At 42.9% G+C, this 24,914-nt stretch overlaps 1 protein-coding gene across 1 annotated transcript in view; it reads right to left on the bottom strand.

The window, feature by feature from the left end:
- The window catches only part of Abca4 (ATP binding cassette subfamily A member 4), a 136,038-nt gene that overhangs the window by 51,269 nt on the left and 59,855 nt on the right, over nt 1–24,914 (bottom strand). Inside the window, exons 12-17 of the mRNA XM_023720317.1 lie at nt 13,854–14,059; nt 13,344–13,520; nt 11,303–11,525; nt 7,632–7,867; nt 5,346–5,548; nt 1,015–1,080 (exon numbers count right to left, since the gene is read on the bottom strand). Coding sequence (XP_023576085.1) covers nt 1,015–1,080; nt 5,346–5,548; nt 7,632–7,867; nt 11,303–11,525; nt 13,344–13,520; nt 13,854–14,059 — 1,111 coding nt within the window. The remainder of the gene's footprint in view (nt 1–1,014; nt 1,081–5,345; nt 5,549–7,631; nt 7,868–11,302; nt 11,526–13,343; nt 13,521–13,853; nt 14,060–24,914) is intronic.

Genomic DNA, 24,914 nt, shown 5'->3' with positions numbered 1-24,914 from the left:
GAGAAGGAAAAAAAATGATTAAAAAAAAAAGTAAAACAAAACAGAAAACCTACCCAAGCCTTTTAAATTCCCTATTCTAAGGCCCTGGAGAAGACTAGGGTCTATCTCAGTGCTTAAAGGATAAATCTTGGCCCAGGTCCAATAACTCAAAGTAAAGGGAGGGGGGCAGCCTAGATTGGAAGGTATTTCCTTTGCTTCCAGGTCTTCCCAGGTGTAAAAGAGACTCTAGCGACAGCTCTAGAATTTCTCTGCCTTCTAAGAACTCACAAAAGAGTCTGTGCTTTTCCCACTTCTACTCTCCCTAGGCTGCCTGTTTTGCTCAAAGGTAAATTTTATCTATGAGATATCATGGGTAAGTGCCCTTTTAATCTCCTTTTTGGTCACACTAGAGTAGGGCATGCCAAATTCCAGTATGACTGATGTTCTTACGGGAACATGGCCAGGTAAAGACAGACACAGAGAAAATACGGTTGGAAGATACAGGATTAGAGTGATGCAGCTATAGGAAAGAAGAGTAAAAGGAAAGAAGGAAGATGACGAGATAAGAAAGACCGACACCAGAAAAGCCAGTGGTGCCTCCATCTCTGGGTGAGTCTTCATCTTGGGAGAAGGAGTTAATTTATAGTTGGAAAACTGGAGAGAAATCAAAGGCAAAAGAGAGAAGTTACAGTGGAGAAATACAAATCTTCCTTCATGATTTTCTGGTCTGTTTTACACTGCAAAATTAGGAAAGTCATTTGAGTCTAAAGTGGTGTGGCTTTCTTGTAACAGGGCATTCATTCCACTTGGGCAAGCTATTTGTTGATTCTTGGCCATTCACTGTGGCCCAGCAACTGGAGGCTGTGCTGTCAGAGGCTGTGATGATACACCCCACCTGGTGGCCTGGCTGACACAGCTAGCTTATCCAAAAAGATACCCTTGGCATAAAGTGCCACCTTGCGGACCCACACAGCCTGCACATAGCCCAGGGAGCAAGCTTTAAACCTCAAGGTTTTAAAGTTTTTAATAACTCACCTTCACCACCAAGCCAATAAGACTCTTGTAGAAGGAAGTACCAGGGAAGTGGGGTTCCATAATCACCTGAAAAATAATGAAGAGAAATTTAAAGAGAATAGAGAAGGGCCGGCAAGATAGTTCAGCATATTAAGTACCTACTTAGGTAAGAACAGAGACCGGGGTTCAATCCCTGGAACTACATGCTGTGCCAGCCCTGCCCCCAGGCATGCTGAGCCCTGAGACCTGGCGTGGTGGCACATGCCTGTAATCTCAGCGCTGGGGAGGCTAAAAACAGGAAGATCACTACAAGTCAGACCTACATAGTGAGACCCTGTACCAAATACACAAAGAAAGAAAGAAAGAAAGAAAGAGAGAGAGAGAAAGAGAGAGAGAGAGAAAGAAAGAAAGAAAGAAAATAGCCATAGTAATCTCCCCACTGCACTATACCACAGCTCTATAAGACCTAGAATTTATCTGAATTCAAATTTCAGCTACATATATTTGTAGTTCATAAGCTCTTCTACAGTCATCCATGGAGCTGCTGCCAGAAAGACTATTTCTCCTAACATATTTTAATTCAAAGCGTCATTTCTTGGGAAGGGTGTTGTTTCCAGCAATACTGAGACTGATGATGTTGGTTAACATTAATTCTCCAAGAAATTAAATCACATCATTTTTCAGCAGCTACCAGATTACAACAGTGATAATAACTAGCATTTGTGCATGCGTTTGTCGGGCCTTGCTGTAAGCACTTTCAAGGTGCTAAGTAATTTAATCCTCCAATCTTTGGAGATGATAGTAATATTATTCTTGAGTATATGGAAACTGCAGCATGCTGAATTAAATCTACTTCTAGGTCACAGGGAATTAAGTAGAAATGGAGGAATTCTAACAGGCAAACTGATACTCATATTTCCCATAAGCCCTCATTCTTATGGATCCAGTAGGATTTCAAGAAAGAGAATCCCAATTTCCAGTTCAATTCTTTTTGCTATTTTGTTCCTCCTTACCAAATGTTGTTTTTGTAGAACACTATCTACGTGTTGGGAATGTAGCTGTGTCACAGAGCACTTGTCTAGCATGTTCAAGGCTGTGGGTTTGATTCCCAACACATACACAAGCACACAGCACTGTCTTCAATTTTTAAATATTTGTCATGTGCTGTGGCTTTTGCCATCACTGGATGATGTGGAAAGCTCCACAGGGCAGGCCTGCATCTATCTTTTCCACCCCTTGATTCCTAGGACCTGGCCTTGGTGGACCTCACTCATAGGCACAGATCAGTAAATAGTTGTTGACCAAAGAAACAAAAGCTTTAGTTTGCCTAAGTAAAGTCCTTGAATTGTGCACAATTCTAATTTTATTCCAATTAATTTTTACTAAATCTTTGTGCAATAGCACAGGGAGTTACAAAAAGCAGGCTGATGAATTTTAGGTCACTGTCATGTGTTGAATCATGTCCCTTCTCAAAAAGATACGTTGGGGTCAGTGGTTTTATACAAAATATTGTTGGCCTTTTAGTCCCTAATTTGTGTAAGAATTCCAATTTTCTATCACTATGTTATTCATAATGGGCACCATTCTGCCCCCTAAGTTAGTGCTAATGAATGACCTAAGATAAGGCCTCAAGATAGCTTCACCATGGAACTAAAAAGACCAGACAAGGGGAAAAAGGGAATTTTAGCTTTAAACATCAAACTTTGGAGAGGGAAAGAGGACTGAAGATTGAGTTTTAAAAACTCTGGAACAGGACTTGGGGAGTTCTGTGTTGGTGAACATATTTTGCATTGGTGCTGGGAAGATGTTGGGCCCAGGGAGGGTAACACTCCGCATTACCCCTTGCATCTCTCCCAGTAAGCTGTACTTAGAAACAGAACACTAGTAACACATTTACAGCTGGCTTCTGAGTGGAGGGAAATCTTATGGCATTGAAGCTGTGACAACTGCACAAATTCTGGATGGTGTCAACACTGAATGGAATAGCTGCTGTCAGAGAGTTGGTCAGTGCTGGAAATACATATACATTTGGAGTCAGGATATCTCAGAATGTGGCCTTGTTTGGAGATAGTCATTGCAGATATTTTTAACCTGAGTAAGATTACACTACAGCAGGGTATGCCCATATTACAATATGACTATTGTTCTTATAAGAAGATAGCCAAGAAAGACAGATACAATGAAAATGCCACTGGAAGATTTCAGGTCAGAGTGATGCAACTACAAGCCAAAGAAAGATTACTGAAAGACATCCAGAAGCTAGAACAAGGCCAGGAAGAATCCTAGCCCGACAGCTTTCAGAGGGAGCCAGCTATACCAACACCTTGATTTTGGATTCCTGGCCTTCAGGACAGTGAACTATGAATTTCTGCATTTTAAGCTACCCAGTATATGGTACTTTATTATAGCAGTCCTAAGAAAGCAATGTGCCCAGACTGCTAGGATCTGAACCCACGCCTGTGGACCAAGCGCAACTATCTGCCTCCTCTTCAGGGTTGCCACCTACTTATTCCTGAAGTATGGGAGTTTCTCCCTCCCTAGGGACCAGCCCCAGCCTCACTGTTCTTTGCTTGCTCTTGGTCACAGCATCAAGAGCCTGGTCCACACACCTTAGCCCAAGGAGGTGCTTGGTTACCACAGAGACACTCAAAGACACTGTGTCTCTAGCCCTACAAAAGTCACTTTGAAGTAAAATCTGATTTTTTTTTTTTTTTTTTTTTTTTTTTTTTTTTGTGGAACCGGGGATTGAACTCAGGTCCTTGTCCTTGCCAGGCAAGCACTTATTCTACTGAGCCACCTCCCCGGCCCCTAAAATCTGATTTTTAAAAAAGTAAATAGAAAACTATACAAATGGGTAACTGTGATGCAGGAACTGATTTTCCACATTGCAGATTAGGTATTTATTCAGGGCCCATTAAATATCAGGTATTATTCTGGGCATCAGGACTGTCTACAAGACTGTATGCCTGCTTTGTGGACTTGTTTTAACAATGGTAGAGCATCAATAAATATACACATATAAAGATAACTCATGTCAGGTGGTGACACCAAGAGAAGTAGGGAAAGTGGGTGGGGGCACTACACAGAACCTGTTTACATAGTATAGGTGTCTAGATAACTTCAGCCTGGAAAGATCCCTATGACAGCCAGGCACGATGGCACATGCCTGTAATCTAAGCACTCAGGAAGCTGAGGCAGGAGGATCACAATGAGTTTAAGGCCAGCCTGGGCTACATGGTAAGTTTCAAGGTCAGCCTGAAACTCTGTCTCAAAACAGAACAGAGTGGGCCGGCCAGATAGCTCAGTGGACTAAAGCACCTGCTTAGACAAGCTCAGGGACTGGGGTATGATCTCGGGATACTGTTCTGGCCCTGTCCTGGGGGGCATGCTACAACAACAACTGAAACCTGTGCCAGTCCCACCCCCGGGATGCACTGAGATAGTGATTGAGGCTGGGCCTGGTGGCACAGGCCTGTAACCCCAGCACTTGGGAGGCTGAAATCAGGAGGATCATTACAAATCCAATCTGTGTAGTGAGACTTTGTAGACCCTGCACTAAATACATTTAAAAAAAGAAAGAAAGAAAAGAACAGAGCAAAACAAAATAAAAGATCTCTGTGATAAAATAGTTGAACAGAGACCTAAACAAAATAGAAACGCAAGCCAGCAGATTGGAGGGGTGGTGTGGTAGTGTGGAGAGAAACACTCCTGGAAGTGAGAAACACATGCATGGCACACATTGGCCTAGGGAGGGCAATATGACTGGAGCAGAGAGGCACTGGGGAGAAGGGAAGAGCACCTGGGGAAGAATTACTGGAGCCCAGGTAATGAAACATCTGCTAGGCCAGGCATGGGACACTATTTTACTTTCAGTGATAGGAAAAAACTCTGGAGGAAAGCCTCACCAAAAGGAGAAAGGTGATGCAACCTGAGGTGGATTCTGAAAAGAACTATCTGAACATAAAGTAAACAGCAAACTAGAAGGAAGTATGGTGGAGGAAGGAAGCTTGCACTGCACTGGGAGGTGGTAGGAGTGGGGACACAGGATCAGATTTTAGATCAATTTCTAAAGTACAACCTAGACAATTTGTTGGTGGGCTGCTGACTTCTAGGTTTAAATTTCAACATTTGTTCTTTTTTTTTTTTTTTGTGGAACCGGGGATTGAACTCAAGCCTTTGCGCTTGCCAGGCAAGCGCTTATTCTACTGAGCCATCTCCCCGGCCGCTCAACATTTGTTCTAAAAAGCCCAAATTCAAAGAAATTAGAAGGCATGAAATTTAATTAGATGAATGGGGAAGCCTGGGGACCCAAAGAAAGCAAATGCCTTTACTTTGGGAAGGGAGATGCTTACCTGGAAACACCTGGTCAAGGTACCAGGCAAGCAAGCCATACAGAGCTGCATCAAGCAGCATCATCTGCATGGACAACAGGAAGCTGAACTCATCCCCTTCCATGGGGCTGTTCCCGATGTTGCTCCACTGCAGCCCCAGGCCTTGTTCCTCAAAGCGAACCAGGTACTCAGTGCCAAACCCAAAAGCCACAGGAGACAGCAGGCTTTGGGGGGGGGGGGGGAAGAAAGGTATTTTACCACAAATAAATGCAATCAAATATCCTTAGGGCAGGGAGGAAGACTGCAAAGGGCCTACATGTGTCCTAGGGTAAGGCTGCTAGGAGCAGCTAAGGCAGTCTTTCCATAGAAAGAGAATTCTGGGAATGCCTCTCAGGCTTTAGAAACCCTTGGTAGTTGAGTTGTAGAGTAATGAAGAAATGTCACATTGCATAATACACCCAACCCTTTGCTTTTTTCCCTCTTCCCTCTTTTAGAAGATCAAACTGTATTGCACAGAACAAAGACACTAACTGGATCTGCTCTGAAAGAATCCCCTTGGCAGCATCTATAAAATCATCAATTTCCTAGGGCAAGTGAGGGCTAGGCAGGGAATATGAGTGTGACCTCCTGAGGGCTGTCGGAGAGGCTGGAGAGACCTACGCTCTAATGACCTACCTTTCCCATCTCCAGACAGGGAACAATCATTTTCTTAAGTTCTCTGTGCAGAGAACCAGATAATGGACTAGGTGGAGTGCAGAAGGAAGTCTGAAGAGGAAGTTCCCCAGCCAAGCCCCATGGGTGGTCTCTGACATGACAGAGCACACAGCACATACACAGGGATTCGCTATTCCCATTTTGTCTGCTCAGAGGTTTTCCTAGAGTTTGGAAGGCCCTAGACAGGGTTCAGGGTGTATTTCTGTTTAAAAAAAAAAAAAAAAAAAAAAAAAAAATGAAAGAAAGAAAGAAGAAAGGCCTCTCTAGCTATATCAATGACCAAAAAAATCATTTTCACATATCTCAGCTTGCGGGCCAGGGAAATGGCTCAGTAGAATAAGCACTTGCCTGGTTCTAGGAAAAAAAAAAAAAAAAAAAAAAAAAAATCTCAGCCTGCTATTGTCCCCACAGCTGCCAGGCCTACAGCTTCTTGGTAGATCCACATTCCCAAGAAGTTGACTTAGCACTGTCTGATTACAGAGTGATTACCAAAATAGCCCAGCTCTGCCCACAGCTCAGTCATAAGGATTTCTACTTCTACTCATTGTGATCATCTTAGAAAACTGGATGCTATAAATAGCAGCAGTTAACTTCTTACTTAACATGAGAAAATAAAAGGTAGATGCCCTGACTACTCTGGAGCCAAATACAATTTGGGTTGTGAGAACAGGTTGTTCTGCCAATAGAAAGGTAGACTTTTTTTTTTTTTTTTTTGACCACACAGTCATGGGGAGATTTTAGAGAACAAGGAAAACTGTACTCTCTGGGGCTGAGATTGATTACCATGGGCTAAGAAGACGGGTGGAAATTCCCACTTCAAACAATTTTGAAAAAAATATTAGTTTGGGAATCTTGAACTAAGAGGTCTCTCAGGTAATCCAACATCAATTTCTGGAGCCTTCTGGCTACACAACCTGATTCCGTGGGCTCATTTCTATACTTTCTCTGTCTGCTAGAAGAGCAATCTAATTATTTAAATATGAGATAACCAAAAATTGCATTTTCATTAATTTTTATAAGGTAATATAAAAACAACAATTTTATCAAATTTATTCAAAACAAGAATCAACTGATTGAAATGACACCAGCCGGAGCGATGCTCAGGATAGTCAGTATTTAAACAAATGTGCTGACTGAGGGACGGACACTCAGGGTAAAATATTCAAGGCAACTGTAGAATTTCTCAGGTCCTAGTTTGTTAGAAGGGAAAAAATCTTTTAGTTAGTGGAAATGTTTTTCTGGACAGACTGTAAGGGAACAAGCTCTGACCCTTCTCAAACTGTGAGAAAGGAAAGCTGAGTTTCTTGTGGAGAAACAGCAGGGGCCACCAGCCCAACTGGTTTGTTCAGTGACTGCCAGGGCAGATGACCTAAGCAGGTTTAGTGAGGAATAGCTGTTAGGCTGCTCAGGGTGAAGATTGCCTCACTTTTGGCCCTCTACCTTTGAGCCTTGGTTTAACCTTCTGTTCTTTTGAGCCAGAAGGCAAAGGATCTCATCAGAGCTCAGAGAGCTCTCCTCAGAGAGTTCTCCTCAGAGAGCAGCAGCTGTCTGCTACAAACTCTTTGTAGGAGATATATCATAGGCTAGGGTGACTCCAAGTCCCTCACCACAGCTTTCTTCAGCTTGGCTGTCATCTGGTCCTGCCAGGCAAAGCACAGAATGTGTGGCAGGTAGAGGGTGAAGTAGATGACACCGCTGCAGGCTGCTGCCAGGCTGGCCTTGGAGAAGAAGGTGCTGAGCAGGAAGCACTGCATGATCGTGGCAGTGGCGAAAACCAACAGAAACAGGAAGACGATGGAAGGGTCACTGTAATGTAGGATTCTTCCATGCTAGAACCAAAGAGATTGTACATCAGCAATCCCTACCCATACCTTGGAGCACTGTCCCACTCAAGAGGTGACCCACATACAGCGAAGCCAAGACCTCCAGGAGCCATCTGTCCTATTGTTAGTGCCCAAACTTCCACAAAACACATTCAGTGGCATGAATTCCTTTAATCTTACACATGCTGATTTCCCTAGAAGAGGCAACACATTAGGCTGCCTGCCAATCATTAGTAATGTTAAAAAATTAATTGGGAGGCTATTTAGTTGAACTGGCTCCAGTGTCCTGGGTTCATAAGAACACAAAACCTAACTCCTCTAAACAATTTAACCTTTCAGAAATTGCCTATTAATCTCTAAGCAGAGACTTTAAGTTACCAAATATTTTTTCATCTTTGTCTTGCTTCTTTCCCCCACTTAGTGGAACTGTTGTGGTCTATAGCCATCTGATTCATGAATCACTGTCTGCTCAAATAAACTCCTTAAAAATGCAATGTGCCAAGGTTTATCTTTTAATAGTAATGATTATGGGTTAAATAAGCAAATCTGTGGTGGGAACTGAGCCCAGGACAAGGGAAGGTGATCTGAGTGGGGACTTAGAGCACCAGTAGCACACTGGGTGTCCTGAGTAGATGGGACAGAGGGGAGGGGAGAGACAGAGAAGAACAGGCTCCAATCTTTCCCCTGGGGTTTGGCCTGGTCACTGAACCATCTGGACTGGTTTCTGAGTTTTGCCACTTACAAAGGCGAAGATGTTGGTAGTAAATGCAGACAATTGGAAGTGGATTTGTCATCATCCATGAATATGACACAAATGATTGCACATAGTACGTAGTATCTTTCACATTGGCCATGTAGGAAACGGGATCAAACTAGCAATGTTCACATATAGATCATACATGCTCCACACTTTTCTCAGAAACTTAAAAACCTAAATATGGGTTCTGGGAATTCTTGGAATGCCTTTCAGTTTTCAGAAACCCCTGTCCAATACCACTGAGCCACCTCTTGCACGTTCAGTGGAACACAGGCAAGCTGCAGTGCCAGGGGAAGACAATCACCACGTTGCATAACACACTAACAGAACCATGTTCTCCTTCCTATCTTTTCTTTTTCTTCCTCCTTTAGGTATATGGTCAGCTCACTACTGGTGTCTGACCTGTGGTAATGGTTCTTGAAAGCACTGGATTCCTCTGAGGGGAAGAGAGAAACCAGTATCTACCACTAGCATGTGAGAATTGAGTAGAATAAATGTGCCTCTTATCATCAATGGCCAATATTTTTCCTTCATTTTCTCATGCCTGTTGGTCACTGAGAGAACAGATTAAGAAATAGAAAAAAAAATGGAAAGAGGAGGTGAAAGGAAACTATACTTAACTAGAAGCAAAATCTCAGAAAACCTAAATAAAAATAAAAATTAAGACTTATGAGTCCCAATTTTATGTGTCAATCACTGCTCCATATTGCCAAGACTCACTATCCTTGATCCTGTGCAACTCCAGCTAAGCAAGTCCATGGCTGAACATATCATTTTGACTGGCAGAACTTTAGGAAAATGGTTGCTGTTCTCAGCAGAGTGAAATCACTTTCTTACCCTAACCCAATGTGAAGTCCTGCAAACTTAGGGTTGTATACTTTCTCATTATTTTAAGCCAGGAATATAGATTACATGGCCAACCTCACAGTCTCACTGGCCTTGGCTTCTCTCATAATCTTTCTGTTTTTGTTCTTAATGAAAGAATAACAATGGAACCTTCCCATTGTCCCTGCTTCCAGCTTCTTTCCTGCATAGTTGAGTAGGGGAGGAAGGGACAAGTGAAAGATGGGAGCCTTTCAAAGGAAAGCCCTATTTTTGTATGGAAAGCTTTGTTTCCGTCTTCACTAAAACAATATTCTGGTTCCCACAAGGAGAAATCTCTTTGTGCTACAAAGTCTTGGTGAATATATTTACCTCATATCCTACAAGCTTTGAAGCCCATTTTTAGGAAGGCGAAGCTCACTGTCACTTATTAGAAACAAGTCAGGCAAAACCTCATGGCCATTCAGTCAGATTCACTCATAGATTCCTTTAATTCTGAAGACACGAAAGGTTGTCAGAGTAGAAGGACAGTGAGTGAATAACAAGAAGTTCAGCTTCTCCCCTTATCTCTGTACAGCACTGAGTCTTGGCAAAAGCAAAGTTGTATTAGATAGGGTGAGGTCATTTGAGCAGAATGACCTCTATTTCTTCACTGGTTTTGATCAAATTCTTGCACAAGGTTTTGGCAAATGCCACAGCACATTGGATTACAATGCAATATTAAACAAAACTAAGATTTAGGAATTGTACTGTGAAGAGAAAGGGCAGGTTTTGGTTTAAATGCATGTGTATTAGTTGGATAAGATATATGAAGGAACATTTCTGAATCAGGTGGGCACCCTAGGTGTGGTCTTGGGTATACTGCCAATTATAGAGGGGTGCTCAGTATGATGATAAGAGCAGAACAAACCTGTCGAGCTTATATGAGGAGCTTAGAGAGCCTGAAGTGTGAAAATTACACCAGATTCCATCCAAAAAAAATCAAAACTATCAAATTTATGTGCTTATTAATCAAGTACAAAGGATCATCTTCTGTGGAAGAACTAAAAATGAAGACGAGCACTGTATTGTGAAATGATGTTTTGTTTTGTTTGTCTCTTTCTGATAGGGTCTCACTATGAAGTTTAGGCTGGACTTAAGCTCACTTTGTAGCCCAGGCTGGTCTCAAATTTGCAATGATCCTCCTGCCCCAGCCTCCTGAGTGCTGGGATTACAGACATGTGCCACCACACCCATCTTGAAATGATGTTTTATTTCTAACTCTGGCTTGAAGGGCTTTGCGAGTTTGCAGAGGATGGACCAGTGCAGTCAGACTATAAAAAACTCCTCATCACTGATGAATTCCAAATTCCATTCTTTAAAACTGATAAGTCTTGGTGAAGCCATGAATAGTCTGGCCATGATGATGATTAATGAACAGCTGAGATCCCATCCTATGACTACTGTGAAAGGGCTGTCCACATTCCAGGCAGTCAGTTGTTTGAATGGTGATCCCAGAAAACACTCCTTGACCTCATTTCTGTATTTGGAAAGAGAGGGGCCCTTTGAATGCACCATCACCCTGTGCTGAGCTCTGTTAATATCAGTATCTCCAGATGGCCAGGGACTGGGCCCGGAAAGTCTAAATATGCTATGGATCACTAGGCAGGAAGTGGGAGATACAGGACATTATGATCCAGAGGCTCTTCAGGGGATACTGTGTCTCTCTAGTGTTTTCTACCAAGGTTGAAAGGACTGGGAAGCTGAGTGTCATTCTTTACTTGGTTGTCAGATGGCTAATCCAGGGACAAGTATATTAACAGAAGGAAAGGCGGGGGGGGGACCCCACTGAAACATTTCTGGGGCTTCTCCCTTTGCCTTACCATGATGAATAGTGTCAGGAGAAAGATGCTCATTGACATGATAGAGAAGCTGTCCAGGAACCAGGTGCACCAAATCACTGCATTGGAGACACCCTGATTTTTCAAGGTCTCCTTTAGCCTCAACTCCTTTTCCAAGACAATGTCCTTCACAGTCATGGAGACAGAGTATATCCACGCCAGCACCATGAAGATAGGGAAACAGCGGTTCAGGATGATCATAAAACTAAGGCAAGAGGAGAGAAACAGAATAGTAGCATTCCCTGTAGATATAGAGCAACAAAGTTCAGGTGGAGGGAAAGGAAAATGTTAAAATCTCCACTGACCACTCCAATGCGATGGAATAATTTAATGTATTTCAAATTTCCCTGAAGCTTATTTTTTCTTCAGAGTAAGACAGTGGCTTTATGAATAGTGCAGATGAGTGCTCTATAAATAAAATGTATACATAAAGTCATGCTACCTGTGTCACATAGTGTAGCTCTTCCCTGTAGGGCCACGTAGAGAAAGATTGAAGACTTGACAGAGCAGGGTATGATTGGTACAGAGAGGTCCATGCTCACTGGCATGGAAGCCTGCAAGGTGGAGTGCAAACAAAAGGAACTGGTAATGAAGAGATTGATAACTGGTACACCCCACCCCAGGAGGCCAACCATCTCAGTATTGTCTGCCCTGTAAGATTACATTCTAGTTATGTGAGGTGAAGGGCAAGATAACTAATCAGTGTGGCACTTTCAGCAGGCAGCTGGTCAGTCAATAAGTCAGTGATTCAGTAGTCCCTGACTCACCAACCATCACAGGTGGAGTTCATCCTTCTGCATACACTCCAGCAGGTTGGTTAAATTGAACAAACCAGAATTATTTTATGGTGAACTTTGTACATTCTCCCTGTGTGAGATGCACTTGTAAAGCTCTTGGGCTTATTATCTAGTGGCAAGTGTGGGGTGCTGTCACAGGTTTCACTCCAAATGACTGCAGGGAGAGAACCTGTCATAAGTCAGGCACTTCTGGAGCCAGCCACCAGGGGACTCTCCCACCCTGGATGACTCGAGTCCCTACTGCCTCATCACACCCCCACTTCCTGGTCAGCCATTCTCACTGTGGTCCCAGAGTGGGCCTGCCTCTGCCTCCAAGTGCAGAACACCCACTGTTATCACTCTAATCCTCCATAGAGTCAAGGCTGGAGAATTGATTGGCCTAGAGAGTTGAGAGAAGTTTTCTGTGTCTATACTGGGCTTTATTGTATAGTCTCTCCAACTGACAATGTAACTCTTCCTTTCTTCAGACTGGGCATGTTTTCCTCTTTCCTGAGCCCTTTCAACATACAGGTACACTCTGGTGAACCTCCCAGACCTCACCTCCCCAACCCCAGGAGTTAAATTCATAAGCCACCTATAGGTCTCTATCATTGTCCTGGGAGTGTTTCTAATTCCATCTGCCCCAGCTGAAATGAGCCCATCCAGCACCTTTCCCTCTTTGTTCGTCTTTGTACCAATGCTCAAATCTGTTTTTAACAAAGCAGTAGGCTACTTCCTTGGCAGGCTACTAGCTGAGGGATGGACAGGCGCAGGAATGGGGTTGGATGCGGAGGAAGGGCTAAGCTCATCCAACACATTCCTCCACCTTTTCATCAAGCATACATCATGGGAATGTTAATTAGGGAATGAGCTGCATTATTCTGAGGCTCCTAGAAACCAGACTTACTTGCCATGCAAAATCCAAATCTGCTGATTTGGCAATCATTGGGCAAACACTTGGACCGGAACCCTTCCACATACCAAACATATTAGATAGTGGGAAATTTAAAAAACCTTTGTCTCCTCCCCCAAGTTTACTTCCTGTGCTTTAATTTTCACCTTCCCTTTTGCACCTCCAACACTAAATCTTTCTTCAGTTTCTCCTGCCTCCATCTGAAGCAGAGTTCCATTCTCCCTAGCCTGGCCCTGGACCCTGGAGTTCTTTCTGCAGTTAACACAGCCCTGGGAATGCCCAATCTCAAGCACCCATGACTTGTCAAAGAGGAGGATGTAGTCCTGGGACTCACGAGTCATCCACAAAGCAGGGGTAGGGCATCTGCTGAAGATAGATTCCAATTGGAGTTTCTACCCCAGCCTGACTCCTTGTGATCCCCTGCTCAATCATGTCCTGCAGATAGGCAAAGCCACCCCAGATGTACCGGAGATCTTCCACGGGGTCTGCCCTGGGACCAGAATCCCAGTACCTAAGAAGACACAAGGTAGGAAAGACAAATAGAAATTGTCATAGAAATAGACTGTGAATAGAAATGGGCAGCTCACCCAAGTGACAAACTCAAGGTGACTTGGAATACATTCTCTTTAAATCTTTTTCCTAAAGTTTCCTACCTGTGCAATTTTGACTTCTAGACTATGAGCCATGCTATGATTCTTTTTGCTCTTATTTAAGGACTCTATTGTGAGCTGCACAAAATATCTTATTTCCTCTTATTTAGCTTAATTTTACAATCCCTTATTGAATACCAAATGTAATTCTCACAGACTTCAGAAAACCCAGCGAGTTCTGCCTGAAACATCACCTGTCCTTGATTTTATTGGTTTTCTCCACCACATCTATGTCCATCCGGATCTTGTACTCCACATGCGGTGGGAGGGAGCTGGTCCAAGGATACATGTCAGGGAATACCACACCAGCCCAGAACCTGTTTTCCTCCAGCAGAGACAGAGCTCGTTGGGTGAGCTGATTTTCATCATCATAGCTTTCAAACTTATCCAGCACCAGACACTGCAGACAATCACAAGGGTGGAGAGAGGTTGATGAGCACCAACCGTAGAGATTCCATGATATGCAAAAAAGCAGAGGATCAGTGATTGTCCCAGGGGATGGGTCAAACCCAAGGAGACCTAGAAATTTCATGTTTGCATAACTCCAGGGTCTGGCGTTAATTTCTCAATGAGCCTAGTTGTGCAGGGCACTTGGAAATGCTGAGTTGAGCTTCTGTCTGCCAAGTTAGAGGGTACGGTACTGCCCAGCTGTCCACAGCTGTCCAAATACACAAGTCCTCAAAATGACAAAAACATTCACAGCCCTCACTCCCTACACAGAGACATGAGGGAGTGGGGTCATGGTGGACACAGGCTGCTTTGAAGATCAGAAAAAGCTGACAATAAAAGAGAGTTAAGGAGGGAAACACTCCTAGTGCTGAAACTTTCTGTTCTCTCTGAACATACTAGCTGGCCAGCAGAGGGAAGAACAGAAAAGAAAGACAAAAACAGGGTGCCAAAATAATTCCATCTGAGAAATTATTTCCAGTAACAAGGTTATGACAAGAAATGCCAACAGAGGAGAAGAAATTTCCATATTAAGTCTCCTTTTTCCTCCTAAAAAAAAAAATTACCTCAAATGCACAAAACTAAGAATCGCTTTTAATTTAAATATGAGGTAGCATGCTTATATAGACTTGTTTAAGCCTTTATTTATATTGTACTGGCATTTGAGTTTTTCTTCTACAATTATTCCTGTATACATCAGGGACATCTATGTCCATGCTCCTTAGAGTGTAACTCCTCAGGAAGGTCAGATGGCCTTGTCTTGATTAATTTGCTCAATGAATACTTAATGAGAGTGTGCAGTGTGCCAGAGCCTGCCTGGCTCCAGTAATACAGGGAAGAAAGACAAAGTGTCTCCCTGAAAGAAACTCAATCTTAATGAAGGAGAGGTTGGCGTGAATCAGCAATCACAGCAGATATGACAGGTCCAGTTGAAATCAATCTCAGCAGACCCAGGGAAAACTTGGATCAATTAAGTCTATGGGAAGAATCCTGAAAGATTGCCTGGAGGAAGAAAGTCCTAAGTGGGAGGAAGATGAGCCAAAGGAATGGGGGTGTTAGGTCAAGCACAAGGAACCACGTTTAGGGTGTCTTGGGAGCTATGAGAGTCAAGCAGGGCTTTCCGTCCTCTGCTGTACTTTGCATACTAGGGAGCTTTAAAGAAATGCCTATGCCAGCTTCTACACCAACAGTTAAATCAAAGCCTCTACTAGGAGGTCTGGATAAACCCAGACAACAATAGGGTTGGGGCCACTGTAGGGGTCTAAGTAGAAGTATACTGCCTAGAAGCACATCATGTCTCCAACAGACCCTGCTTGGGGCAAGGATGTAAGTGGTAAGACTAGGTCTGAAGGCTATTGAGGCAACACAGGCTTGAAGGAACCAATGGACTCCCTGGGGCTCAGTTGGATGCTCACGTAACTGGAGAGGAGACAAGTGCTGGAGGGGATCCACCTGAGGTGATGCGGAGAGAAGGTGGCAGACCCTGAATTCCTCTGCAATTTGCAGCTCTAGCTGAGCTTGTTTGGAGGTCTCCAGAACTGCAGGAAGAAGAATCCAGTCTGCGGCTGGGATCCTGTGGCTCGAGGGGTCGTGTGTGTGTGTGCTTACTGTGTCTCGTTACAGTAGGTAGAGTGTTTAGTGTTTCCTTGCTTTGTAGCCCAGGAAACTTAGGCTCTGCAAGGCTGAACAACTTTCCCAAGGCGGTAGACTAGGTATCAAACTCCAGTTCGTTGGATTTTACAACTGCTACCAGTGGAAATGAAGAAACAACAAATGTGAAGACCTACCCAGAAAACCAAGCTCTGGCTACACTGTCATGAAGCAGAAAACCCAACTCATTCATGGAGAACCACTCACTTCCTAGGGTCACCACAGGGCACCAGAGCATGACACAGAAACTTCTCATTACTGAGTAGCTTTGTCTGAACACCGAGTGTTGCAAGCCCAGCCTCCTTGGGTCTCCTGAATGAAAGAGGCTCGGAGCAGTTCTGATGTAACAACCCTAGTATCCTAGAGAAAAAGAAAGAAACTGCTTTTTCTGCTGATGTGGGCAGGGAGAGCGTAGGTCTCCCTTGGATGGGGACTCAGAGAACATGAGCCGGGACTCAGAAAACATGAGACAGGACTTCAGAAGTTAATAATTGTAAAATGCCTGCAAAGAAATACCAATAAATGCACTTATGCACTACAGAGCGAAAAAAAAAAAAATTAAGGGCTCTTTCTTTCCTTTTTTTTTTTTTTTTTTCTTCTTTTTGTAGCAGTTTTCTTGAAATCAGGCCTTTATTTATTGTCCAGCCTAACACTGGGCATTCCTCAAATGGCATGAAGGGCCTACATACAGCACACACCAAAGGTTCTCAGTAAATGTACATTTCTTCTCAAAAGAAATGATGCAGTTTCCAGTTTTGTGTGTTTGTGGGGGCCCGGCTGTGTGAGCATGAAAGTGACACCTTCGCAGCGGGGACAGGGCTTGACGCTGTTGGGCGAGGAGGCTTCAGATTGAACTTCTCAAGCCCACGAACAATACACACATGCAAGAGCTTCAGGAGACCTCAGCGGTCTGAGAAGGTAAGAAACAGGATAGCCTCATCTCACCAGTTGGTCAAGTTCAGAGTGCACATGTAGTTAAGTGAAATAAGCTGGACACAGGAAGACAAGCAGCACACCTTCTCATTTATGAAGAGTAACAAATCAGTCTTACAGAATAATCAAATGGAACAATGGCTCCTAGAGACCAGGATGGCTGGAGGAAGGTGGAATGGAAAGAAGTCCAATAAAGTACACCGAAAGGAGTGGAGGAAAAGTACATGAGAGGAGTAGAGGAATTAATGCTTTTTTTTTTTTTTTTTTTTACAGCACAGTAGGATAACTACTGGTTAAAACAATATGACATATTTAAAAATGACTAAGAAGAAAAGTGTGAAGTTCCCAACATATAGAAATGATTAATGACTGAAGAACTGGAAATGATTAGTACCCTGATTTGATTATTATATTATGTACATGATTTCAATTATTCTAAAGATGTACATTTCTTAAAATGTATGTAGTGCAGGGTCTACAGAGTCTCACTACACAGATCGCACTCATAGTGATCCTCGTGTTTTCAGCCTCCCAAGTGCTGGGATTACAGGTGCATGCTACCACGCCCAGTTTCAATCAACATCTCAGTGTGCCCCTGAGGCGGGGCCAGCCCGGCATGCTGCAGACTGAACACCTGTCCCTGCTTCTGCCTGAGCAGGCACTTTAGTCTGTTGAGCTATCTGGCTGGCCCAAGATGTACAAATATTATGTCTCAATTTTTAAAGATAATTTCAGATAGAGTATTTGCAATTAGAGTCAATCTCCAGTTTCTAAAATGAAAACATCATCTTGGGAAATGAAATTCTATCCACTGCACAATTTGACACACACATAGAACATTCTCTCAGTTCCCTCAGTTTCCCAAGGCCCGAGGACAGCTTGAGGTCCCTTGAGTCTGGTCTGCCCTCTTTGCTGTATTGGCGAATGAACTGGACCAGAGGAGCAAAGGGCCTTGCCCAAGAGCAGCACAGGTCGAAAGCAGAATCGGCATCCTTGTCCTCAGCCCCAAGGCTGCAGGGAGTGCTGACCCCCTCAGTCCTTTGCAAGTAAGCCACGGCCCACACTTCCATCAGGACACAACATGCCTGAACAGCAAGCTTTCCTGCCCTACTGCAGTATGGTCTGGCAGAACTTTCTAGACAACAGAATTGTTCTGTATCGGCCCTGTCTGATATGGCAGCCAGTAACCCCTTGAGCATTTGAAATGCGCCTAATGCATCTAAAGCATAAAATTATTAATTTTATTTATTTAGTACAGGGTCTACAAAGTCTTGCTAAGTAGATCAAACTCATAGTGATCCTCTTGTTTTCAGCCTCCCAAGTGCTGGGATTACAGGCCTGCGCCCCCAGGCCCAGTCTCAATGTCTCAGTGTGCCCTGGGGGTGGGGCCAGCACCCCATGCTGGGGATCAAAGCCCAGTCCCTGCATCTGCCTACGCAGGCGCTTTAATTCCACTGAGCTATCTGGTCGGCCCATTAATTTTAATCAAATGAAATTTAAATCGCCACAGGCACTGCTGTATTGGCCAGCACAGCTCTAGAGATACTTCCTTAAGATCAGGGCTTATCTTTCTCATTGCAGTCCCTGGAATAGTACTTTCTCATGAGAGGGACTCATAAGTGGTTACTTATTGTTGCAGTGTTGGTCACTGCAACAAGCACAATTTTACTATTCTAGCTTTGAATGTGATAGACTAGCAGAAATTTGTAAAGTGAATTTCTGCTGTGATAATGTGTGTATGACTAGTGAAATGAAACATCTGATATTTAATAATTGACTTTCAAAGCTTATAGTCTCTTTTCGTTGAACTCTAATGTTGTAGTGGGAAATCGATACTGCAACAAGCTGCTGCTGTTTTCCGTGACATTCTCAACTCCCGCGATGACATAGGCTCTATCCTGGCTGGTTTAGGGCAGCTGACTCAGAGTTATACTTCCTGATATGTTCCACTTGATGGATACTCTCCAGAATACAAAAAACATAGGAGACATCCACTTCTTAAACGGTGTGATTCGTGCATGCATGTCTACCCTCGAACACCTGACCTATTTTCATCTTCTTCAGCTTGCAGATTGGTGTGGTGCAGTGTCTGCTAGCCAGGCTGACCTGGAAGACTTTTGTCATTGTCTGACTGTGTCTCCTGCTTCCCTAGGCAACTTCGGAGGTTTGTCCAGAGGGCTAAAGGCACTATTTATGAAGGGATCAACAAATGCCTCACTGTAAAAACAAAAAGCTGAGGCTGGGCTGGGAGTGTGACTAGATAGTAGAGTACTGGCCAGAAGAAAGAAAAAGAAAGTCAGTGCTAGGGGCTGGGGAGGTAGCTCAGTGATCTAAGTGCCTGCCTAGCAAGCACAAGGACCCAGGCTCGATCCCCAGTACCCCATGCTGTGCTGGCCCCATGCAAAGCCAGTCACCTAAACTGGGCATGGTAGTGCATGCCTGTGATCCTAATGCTGGGGAAGCTGGGACGGGTGATTGCTATAAGTTTGAGCTGCGTGGTGAGATCCTGTACCAAATAAATAATTTTTAAAAAATATTTTAAAAATTCCTTCAACTTTAAAAAAAAGAAAGAAAGTTAGTGCTCACTGCAGGCTTACTCTGTGCCTCAGACTGGTCCAAGGGTTTCATAAGCATTAACCATTTCATTGTCCCATGTACCTTGCAAGGTCTGTGACCGTGACTGCTCCAAGTTCATTTATGAGACAGAAGATAAACTCCCTTGGGATAGGGTCTGTTTTTAACCATTACAGCATACTCAACTGTCTCATGAATAACAAGGCCTTAATAAATACCACTTTTAGTACTGTTTTTAAAATATCTTGAATCTCAACAGAGTCAACTGGCTTTCAGGCCCCTGCCAGGTTATTTTTCATTTATGACAGTTACTTTCTTTACATAATCTGTCTGGGAGCATAAGCCATCCTGAGCTGATCCACAGCACAGCATCTGGTTAGAACAATGCCATGGACAGAAGCCAAAGCCCATGTCCCAGCTGGACAATGGGAGTGGAGGGGGAGGTGAGCCCTAACCCACTGCTCATGGGCTATTAGGTGAAACTCAGACAACTCTGCAAGAGGAAGATGTTATAAAGCTAATTGAGAATGTCACCCTCATTAGAATGTCACCAAATCTTCTTGAGGTCATGGCAAAGCAATTATGGAAGCTGGTTTGGATATGACACAGAAGTCCCTTGGTCATCCTCTGAGGTATGGTTTATGATGTGATCATTCATTCTCATGGCCACCTGCCTCATAGCAAGTAACCTCATTCCCTAGGACTGCTTCATTTCATCTCTGAAGTTGACAACTTGGTGAATGGGCATGTTGTATTAGTGTGCGTCTGTGTGTGAGTAGGTCAGGGATAGGGAGTTGAATGATGAAACCCTCAGCAGCAGTGCTGGAGTTTGATACCCTTGATCTGGTCTGATTGGCTTGTCAGTCATGCAGTGTAGGTTCTAATGTGAGTAAGACTAAGGAGTCCATCTTCAGAAACTACCTGTTCTACACACAAAGAAGCTGTGCTGTCAAGGAGATAGGGAAGAATGCAGGCAGACAGGAACTGGCTCAACACAAACTCAGCACCACTACTGGGAAAAGAGAGTTAATGTCTTATGGCCTCAGAGCCAGGCTCTGGGCAAAGATTGCAGGCACAGTTAAGAATTTCAATGAAAACCATCATAGTGCCCTGCAACAGCCCACAGTGCAGCAGCTTGTACACAATGGGTTTTCCTAGGCCTGTCCATTCCCAAGTACTGCAGCTGAAGCTAGATGGATCCACAACATCAGTTCACAGTTTCTTCTAGGCTGTTTGGCAGGCACTCACCAGGAAGCAGAGTTCAACCTGGTGGAAGGAAGAGTTCTTTCCAGTGTGGGCAGCTGTGCTGGGACCTCTGGAGAATGCAGTCACTTGTTGACATAACTAAATGAAACGTAACCTTGGAAGAGAAGCAGCAGGAGCAGTGGGCTTCTTTCTTCAGCTGTGATCTCTTCAGTTCAAACATGTTAAGTAATAAATCTCTGAAATTATCTAGTAGGTGGGGAATGATATTCAGCAGAGGCAGGGAAAGGAAAACTGTCTCTTTTCCTGGAATTTGATAATCAAAGGGTGTTTGAACCCTGTGCTGAGGTTGTGGCCTAAGCCACTATATTTTGACTGTTATATCCCAGACACACTGGGATGAGGCTTTTGAAAATAAGGAAGGCACTGTACCATTAGAGAGATTGGTCTCTAATCTTGCTTCTCTCATCTTTTACTTCTAGGCTTGGGCAGAGAACAAATATGCCATGAATGCCCATGAAGGCCACCAGTGGTTCTGCTGGCATTAATGTGGACACCTAGGGTTCCTTTTGAAAAACTCCAGTGGATGTGGGCAAACTTCTCAGAGGGAATTTCCTGGCAAGATCTATGGCTGTAACAGGATTTCGTTCCCAAATACATGGGAAAAGCCACTGAATAAAATAGCTTTGGCTGTTTGGGTTAGTTGGGACAGTGAGTTAGAGGCCAAAGATGCTACAGTAAATTTTATCATGAACACTAGGCACAGTGCACATGTACATCTGAAACATTTACCCAAAGAGGGTGAAGAAATGCACCACAAGTGGAAAACAAAGGCACAGGAAATGCACAGTGATTAAAAAATGTCTTCTTTGAAGATAAGTAAATTAAACACAGTGATAAAACCAAAAGGCCAAGTTGGAACCCAATGTCACACAATGGAGCAAAGCCATCAGGTCACACTTGCTATCTAGCTAGAACCAAAGGAAGCCATTGTCCCTGATAACTACAGGACCTTTTAACTCTCAGAGTTTCTTATTCAATCATCCCAACAGCTCCAGAGGATGGAGGCTATTATATCATGATATCTGACAATCAACAGGGTTGGGTGCAGACCAATCGGACTGCATTCTAGCCACAAGTATCCATTTCTGCCACACCAGTGAACTCTGTCTGAACTGAAGAGTTCTTCTTGTCCTTCTTGTTGTTTTAGGCAGTGGGATGGTGATGCTGTTCCTAGGCAAAGAGCCTGTAAATAGATACAAGACTGAGCATCTCATTAGCCATAAAGTAACACTTTCATAAGCTATGCTGTGGACTATAGACACCACTGCTCCTCCCCTGGTGGCACAACCACACCGCTGCCCAGAGCGTGCCTCTGGGCAGGTCCTCCAGGCTTATACCTCTGTGCTTTGCTTATGTTCTCCTTCTACCTAAAATTGTCTCTTTGCTGTATTTAGCTTGTAGACTCCATCTTTAAGCCCTGGCACAAATATTATATTCAGTTTTAATTTTTCTCTATGTCTACTTTATGCCTCTGCAGTGCCCATCAGGTAAGCTGGGAAATCAATCAATTAATCAATAAATCAATCAGCATTTCAACCCTAGAGGGGTTCAGGTCAATTCAGTTAAAGAGGTGTATGAATAAGTAACTATTGGGGGATCCAGTAGAGGGGATAGAAGGCATATAGAAGGCCCAGGACACAGGGGCTGAGTCCTGAAGCATAGATGTGGACGTTGATCAGGCAAGTCAATGGGGCAATAAAGAAAAGGCTGGGGGGTTCAAGGGGGGAGGCTTAGGATCACCTTATAGTGTGCAAGAGCTATAAGGGGGCCAGGCTGGGTAGGATATCATCTTTATAGCACTGAGGAACCACCAAGGAGCTGTAGGCCACATGCAGTGGCATGCTTGGGTTTTTATTGTTTGTGGTACTGGGGATTGCACTGCTGGCTAAGTACTTGGTCACTGAGCTACATCCCTAGTCCCATCCATGGGTTTTAGAGAGGCTTTGCTGGAGGCCCTTTGGGAGCTGACCATAAGTAGTAAGAGCCTAGAGGCCAGGAGACAAGGTAGAGGCCTCTGTGAACAGAGGCTGTCTATGGAGAGGGAGAAGGGAGAAGGATCTCAGAGATAATTTGGAAGAAGAACTGGAAGTAACTGGAGGGTTTGTGATATTTTGAATTGGGATTTGTACAATGTGTTTCTACTTCATCTCATGGTATTATTGAAATACCAGTTTTTGAGATAGCACTACCATAGCATTGTTTAATGACATGCTTAACTCTCCTGGTAGAATGATGAAATAAACTCAAACTTGTTTGGCCTTCTATTCTAACCTACTTATTTTCAAGCAGAAGAGATCCATTCTTAGTAGAGTGGGCCCTCGAGTTATGACCCACTCGAACTTGGATTATGACTGGAATTTTAGTTTCAACTGATGACCAAAGTCTTGAGTTATGATTCAAATGTAAGCCACGTGTGCTTCCCGATGGTCGCAGATGCATTTTTTACACAAGGTTTCTGACAGGCACATTACAATATCATTTCCAGTGTGGGACTAATGGAGAAATCCTGGGCCAATGTCTCTCTCAGGACACTGACACCTGCCTGTAGACAGGAGAAAGACTTTGAAGGCTGTGTAGAGGAGCCTGAGCCTTCAACTGACAGCTTGAGTTGCAATGAACACTCAGGAATGAACCAAGTTTGTAAGCCAAGAGCTTGCTCTAGTGCTTGTCATTCTGAATATTATAAAATAATTGTTACCTTCATTGGACTCATTACACCCAAACAATAATTATTGTTTTTAAATTAATGTCCCTTATGTATTACAGAAGTAAGAACATGTCATGAATCAGATTAGAATACAGAGACTCTGCTATTACAGTTAAAACTTTTTTGAGGCTCTATTTTAAATTCTTTCAAATGATGACAGTTAAGGCTAGTATATAGGGACTGTTTTATGAGATGACATGTGAAACTGCTCAACATATTTCTTTCTTTTTTCAAAATCAAGAATCTTGGGCTGGGGAAATGGCTCAGTGGAATAAACACTTGCCTGGCAAGTGCAGGGGCCTGAGTTCAATCCCCAGTTCCACCAAAAAAAAAAAAAAGAAAAAAGAAAGAAAAGAAAAAAAAATCAAGAAACTTATATTCATATAATTAGAATTCTCAAAGTAGAAAGGGGTAAGCAATAAATATTTAAAGATTTAAAATTTCTTAATTTAGAACTTATAACACCACATTTCCAAGAAAAATGAAACTTTTGCACAATAAATTTGAATAAAATAATACCAAGATACACAGAAATGAAATTGTCCAAAACTTATTGTAATGAAAAAAATCATTCAAGCATATACATAAAAATATGAGCTATGGAAGAACAAAATTAAATAGCATCTTATTCCACATTAGAAAGAAAAAGAAAAAGAACAAGTGTGTAAGAAACTAGACTAATTAAAGCACTGAAAGAAAAAAAATTCTGTCCCCTCTGAATTTTATACTTAGCAAACATACCTTTGAAAACTAAAAGTAAAATATTTTCCATTTATACAAACTTGAAATATTCTAATACTTCCAGATGTAGCATATAGGAAATAACAAAGAACATAATTCAAAAGGCAAGAGAAGCTGCAGTATGCTCCTGGATGAAGAATAAAGAGATCTCAAGCAAATTGGCCAAGCAATGGCCATGACTCATCCACATGGCTGACACTGACAAAGGATCTACAATCTGAGGTACAGGGTCTCAGGATAAATCCTGAAGGGATTCCTTATCAGATACAAAAGCTACAATTCTTGTTATATAGCTCTTGCTTTATCTTGGTCTTAACCATCCAGCAGAAAAGTATAAAAATGAAGTATAAGAAGTAAAGCCATGTTGTTATGTTGAGCTGTAGGGGACTCAGGTCAACAAATTCTGACATTGCTAGTCAAGTGGAAGACCCAATACTATTATGGACTGCTGGACTATTTCGGAATATTTTGCTGAGTTCACACACCTATAATATTTAAATGATGGAACTAAACAAAAAAAGGGGATACAGATGAATATCCATTTTGTATCTGTGTATTCAAAATGGTTAGGATAGATATATAGTTACATTCTCTTAATGAATAGAGGGATTTGTTTTAATAGTGTTTGTAAATAGGATATCATGTCTGCATCTTGTACAACAAATAATCACTAGGAAGGCAGTACGCAATGTGTTAATTATTGGAACTCTCCTACCAATTTGATTTGAAACTGTCTCATTGCTATTTATTTCTCAATAAAATTATGGGGAAAAAAAGAAAATACAAAAAAAGAGCTCTCAAAATGATAATGATGCAGGACTATATAAAATATATTAGATGAACCCTTATTTAAAAGGTCATTAAAGTAGAATAAGCGCTTCCCTGGCAAGCACAAAGGCCAGAGTTCAATTCCTGGTTCCACAAAAAAAAAAAAAAA

This window comes from Octodon degus, unplaced genomic scaffold (genome assembly GCF_000260255.1).
Source record: "Octodon degus isolate 3935 unplaced genomic scaffold, OctDeg1.0 scaffold00074, whole genome shotgun sequence".
NCBI lineage: Eukaryota > Metazoa > Chordata > Mammalia > Rodentia > Octodontidae > Octodon > Octodon degus.
This window is presented reverse-complemented; position numbering and strand designations above follow the sequence as displayed.